This window comes from Limulus polyphemus, unplaced genomic scaffold, assembly GCF_000517525.1.
Source record: "Limulus polyphemus unplaced genomic scaffold, Limulus_polyphemus-2.1.2 Scaffold344, whole genome shotgun sequence".
In the NCBI taxonomy this organism is placed as follows: Eukaryota; Metazoa; Arthropoda; class Merostomata; order Xiphosura; family Limulidae; genus Limulus; species Limulus polyphemus.
Window position 1 is genome coordinate 219,517 of NW_013665954.1, and position 5,558 is coordinate 225,074.

Here is a 5,558-nt window from a genome sequence, read left to right on the forward strand (position 1 = left end):
ACATCCTTAGAATTATTAAGTTACTTTACAATAGTTAACATAGGTGAGGGTAGATACCATACACAAGTAATTTGTAAAAAATTAAAAATCAAATTCTTCCGAATTCTACTCCACGGATATTTTAAAGTTACAGGACAAATACAGCTTCTTCAGATGAAATAAATTCAGTATTTAATATTAAGAAGCAAGCTTCAAATGTTAACGAAGTTATAGAAATTGGAATATATCTTACATTCACCAACCCTAATGTGTGAAGCACTCCTTTAAATTATCAAAACTACAGTATTCAGACAAGAAATATTTTTGCGAACCATGTTTTAATAATACTTTAATTTAGACCGTATACTGGTTGCTAGAGGGAGTTTTGGCATGACATATAGATGTGTGGCGCCTGGAAATTTTCCAGTGGCAAGTTTGAGGTGCTGTTACATGCAAGCGATGTTTCTAATCGTCTAGAGTTTAGGCGTTTCCCTTCATTAAGTGAATTAGACTTTGCATTATTTTTACTGAATAATCAAAAGAACTCGTCCAACAGTAGAAACTGTTACAATATTTCCTGCAACTGACGATTCTAACTGACCAGATTTAGTACTAGAAGTTGACGGTAGCAAAAAAATAATTGCACAAGTCTTCCATTTCCCCAAATAAAGTAAATCGCCAAATGAACTTACCCTTTGTATAAGTACTTGAGAGTAGCAACTACTTTGGAATTTAGTTACATATTCACGTATATAAATTATGATGTATTTTAGACATGATGTATGTTGGACATAAAGGCTAGAATGAAGTAAAAACAAAATAAAACATGGTAAGTGTCCATAAATGAAAACAGATGCGAATGCAATATACAGTGTTCAACTGCCCTATATAGCCTTACATATGAGCCGACAATAAACCAGGGCTAATTTGCTTAAGGTACACGAGCTATTGAATAAGCATTCAAACACCCACGATACACAAGGGTAGGTATATATGTAGAGTTTACAAAGAAACAAACGAAATACTAAGAGGTACATTTGAAACAGAATTTCAAAACTGATATGACTAGTTTCAGTACAAAACACGTATTTACGTGGCTCGTATCATTTTCTTCAAAGATTACATTATTTGCAAAGACGAGAACAGTGAGGTCAGCTCGGAGCGGCGACTTTTCCGATAGGTATTCAAATTTAACATTTTGATTAAGCACGTGTTGTGCCACCTAACGTATAGGTACAAGTATTAAATCACAATACTTCAGTACATGGAGATTGTGATAACATGATGGTTAAATACGCATGATAATGTATGCAAGTTATCTTTGAGTAATGTAAATTGTGTCAATATGTTATTCGTCCCATATTTTGTGCTTGTTATTAACTACATGTGGAAAACAGGCTGAGACGATCCTATCAGGGAGACACGAACACGTCACGCACGAACAATTCAGGGGTATTCACTCACGACAGTTTTCAGTTGTAATCAGGACCGCAAGAAACAAAAAGATTCATAAAGAACGGATAGTTCCTGTTGAAAAAACAAAATTCTTGTTTAATGTATGTCCAATTTTACCATATTCGTACTAACTAATTTGACAAATCGTTAATAAAAACTTATGGAAATGTTGGACTAAAAGTTTAAGTGAACTTACCAAGAATAATTGCTCCAACGAACAGACTAATCGTGACACTCACAAACGTAGAAAATCTCTGTAAAAAGCAAAAACAGAAGATTTCGTAAGGCATTTATATTCTACAGGTGATAGGATATTCTTCTTTATTGAATCCTCCTACACCCCTCCTATTCTGAGTACGCACGCAAGCGCAGACACATGCCATCAGGTGGCCACTTAAGATATGTATAAAACTCATACGTTTAATTCTTTAAATTTTAATATCGGCAAATTCACAAAAAAAAAAATTGCATTTCAAACAGAACTCCAATTAAAAGTTGATATTTTTTAAAGTATATGCATTTCTTAAAATATTAAAGTATCGCATTCAAACATTTAAGTGCTCTGTATATTTGTTATGCAATACAATCATGTTTTACATATAATAAAATTCTTTAACTTCATACTTTGTGCGAAAAATCAGTTTTATTTACTCGATGAAATAGCGTCCACAAATGCGAAATTTCAGGAAAAAAGTTAGTTTTATAGAAGAAACAGAAATACATTCACTACTTTTCACGATCCTTCCTTCTTGATTCGCAAAACAACAGACCCATTTCTAGGATGAAATGTCAATGTTTCCTCATTTCTCAGAGATTTCACAAACTAATTTACTCTTAAGTTACTAACACTTACTCGCATTGCTATTATGAAACTATTCAATCACCTAAACAAATAAAAGTTTCATACTTTTCATTGTAGTTTCAGTTTCATGAATAATTACTTGGAACAGGTGTCAATTTGTGTGCGTGTGTTTTCAGAATTTCACGTAAAGATACAGAAAAGCTTCCTGCACATAACTGACCCCAATTTTGAATTGAAAGACTGGAAAGAAGGCAGCAAGTCAATAGCAACCACCGCCAACACATTCACGGGTCACAAAGTACGATTTTGCAGCAACACCTCCGAATCCTCGGCTTCACACTTCAGGCTCTAGCCACTAAGCCCTCCTAATGAACAACAATGTCGAACAAAAGTCATCTACGTAAATATAGTTTTGCGTTCACACTTCAAGTTCCTTAAAATGTGTAAATTAAGTGTTCAAAATGGAGCAACTAATAGATAACATGTTTATATAACGGGAAGGTAACGAACCCAAGTTGAAGTATTGTTGATGGGAGGAATGCTTTCTTTCAATATGGGGTTTTTGAGTGGGTTGGAAGGGGCGTTCGCAGTAAAAATTAGATTTCTGAAATTACGAGTTAAAGAAAGAAAAGTTTTACCAGCAATCTGAATCCCTGGACTTTAGGGAAAATGATAACATCTTGAAAATAACTGTCTGAAAATTTGAATTAGTGATCGAGGTAGAACCGATTCATTCCGTTGTACATTTAAAGTTGGTTATAGAATCTTTAGCAGCAGTCGCACTGGGTTCGTTTCAAATGGCTTCAAGTTCATTTCACTTGCTTTGATTACTGTAGTAATTGTTCACACTTGCCTTGGGCACGAACATGCAGAGTTCGTTTTCACGATTTACCTTAGAGTTTCATCAGGACTAGCAAAGACCTTACTTTTTACCAAACGAAACGAACCGAGCACGAAAAAGCCTGCGTATATAATTCTTTAGGTTGATATGACACCATAAAATAAATCTGTTAACTAACATTTAGGCTTAGTGCAGTTGTAAGCAAGCATACAGACATTAATAACCACATGTAGAGGTAGAGCTTAACTAAATTTTTTAAAAGCTAAATACGCAACAAAGTAAATTGTTATACTACTTCTAGATGTGTTGTAATGCAACAAGATCAGCGTTTAAAGGGGAAATGTTATGCTCAAATGCTGCTATGTTCTACATTTTGAGTTTTCACACTACGTTACGGAATTGAAAAAAAGGAAGATGACAGTGACAGTCGGTATTATTCATGCCATAACTCCCTACCCCCTCCCCCCTCTTCACATACACATGATACGTCATGTGTAGAGTTCAACCTCATTAGTGTTGTACGTTCTTGTCCTTTTATGGGGCCTTCTACTCGTGAAGCCCGGGAAACATTTATTAACGCGTCAAACCGATGTTTTAGTCCCAAGTTTATTATTTTGTAATTCCGGGTCTTAAATGTCAAACTACGTGTAACTCGGAAATAAATACGTCAAGTATCATGCGTTAGGTGTACAATAATGTATAAAATTAGATTTGGAGTCACTAAAGAACAGTTGTATTTCATTCATAATTAACTTACTTAGTAATAAACAATTACGGAACAGAGAAATTCTGATTTGGGCTTTGTCCAATGTGAAATCTCTAATAAATAACTGAATGCTGCCTTAACAGTACTAACCTCTTTTCGAATCCCAGGAAATACAATAAGAAAGGCAATGAAGACAGTGGAGAAACTCACGTAGATTACAATATTTTGAATATCTTCAATCACAGGCGTCCGGTTAGAATAATTATACAGCGTGGGACCTCCGCCACTCCGGAAGGCATCGAACCATCCTTTTAACATGATACCAGTCTGGTCGTTTTCCTAACCACTATAAAAATATATAAAATATTACAAAGATTTTGGTTAGGAGTACTAGTTTATAATACAGTCCAATAGAAGTATTTAAACGCACACTATCCTGAAAAATAAAATTATAAGTTCACTCGACCAGACGGTCAACCCCCATCAGTGGGCAGATAAAGGCTAGTGAAAGTGAAGCGGTCTTCAAATATACTCTCACTACTCCCTCTCGTGCCCAACACATCCAGAATGGCCTACTCTCAACCCCTCTAAGCATATCCAGAATAGCCCACTCTCTGAAAAACTTTTGGCAAAAAGTATTGGCTCTAACATTATATTGAAATACTAGTAAAACGGGTCAAGGGCCAAAAAATGCATTACGCCAGCCAGTGCCCAATCAGCTGACGCTGCGAATTCAAACAAGCTCTCTCAAGACTATTGTGCATAAATTGTCTTTACCAACCGTAACGCATGCGTATCATGCCCTCCCGCTTGTTTAAACTGCTCATTGTACCAACGAAGTGTGTGTGAAAGGCACTTCAAGGTAGTTTCATAGGTTCTAGACACGTAAATATCTTACTCCTTTTATTCTAAGTATTCTCAATTAATATCCATTCGTCCCACCTTACATAACATTCATTTATATTTACTAATTCTTGAATTCATTCTAGTTGCATCTTCTCATTTCCAGTGATCACTTACCATCTTCTCCCACCCGTGCCCTAATGCAGTCAAACTGTTCGACACTAAACGTAGAGCAGAAATACCTCGGGAAACAATACGAAACCCTCAGCCTCTGTCACTAGCACACGACTGGTGCAGAAACACTAGTTTTCCACGCGAGGAAGGTACTGCGTCTAGTCTCCGGACGTTGGCACCTGCTCGAGAGAAGTGCGTAGGATGTTCGGCCCACATTTCCGTTACTGAAGTAAGACCTTTTGAGAATGAGACATAGTTAAGGGAAATAAACATAAACTTTGAATTTTTATTCTAATTAGCTACGATGACACGATAAATTCCGAACTTGAGGAACATATGAAAGGACCGTTTAGATGAACGTATTTATCAACTGTTTGAAAGAAGATAAAACTGCAGAATGAAAACTACAGATGATTAAATTACACAATAAGTGAAGACGTGAACAAATTGAATTACAATCACAAACAAAAGTGCAATAAGATTTTCATGTTTAGCTTTATTTGATAAAAACAGCTGTTCATAATATAATACACATACAATGAGGATAACAACAGACCATGTAATTATATAACAAAGCACTATATAAAAAAACTGGCGAAAACACTATAGTGCACATAGATTGGATGATAAACCATATTTTTTTTTTCTGTAGAATTGAGTTTCACGTAAAGCTAGTCGAGGGCTATCTAGACAAGCTCTCACCCATTTAGCAGTAATAAGTTAACTGGAGCAACGGTTCTCAAATTTAGTAGCCCGAG

The 5,558-nt window shown here is 35.6% G+C and overlaps 1 protein-coding gene across 1 annotated transcript in view; it reads right to left on the minus strand.

Annotated features, from left to right (window-relative positions):
* Positions 1 to 4,850, minus strand: part of LOC106457544 (dual oxidase maturation factor 2-like) — a 28,327-nt gene extending 23,477 nt beyond the window's left edge. Inside the window, exons 1-3 of the mRNA XM_022383529.1 lie at positions 4,804 to 4,850; positions 3,934 to 4,129; positions 1,631 to 1,688 (exon numbers count right to left, since the gene is read on the minus strand). Of these exons, the coding sequence (XP_022239237.1) occupies positions 1,631 to 1,688; positions 3,934 to 4,101 (226 nt within the window). The 5' untranslated portion in view covers positions 4,102 to 4,129; positions 4,804 to 4,850. The remainder of the gene's footprint in view (positions 1 to 1,630; positions 1,689 to 3,933; positions 4,130 to 4,803) is intronic.
* Positions 4,851 to 5,558: the final 708 nt, after the last annotated feature.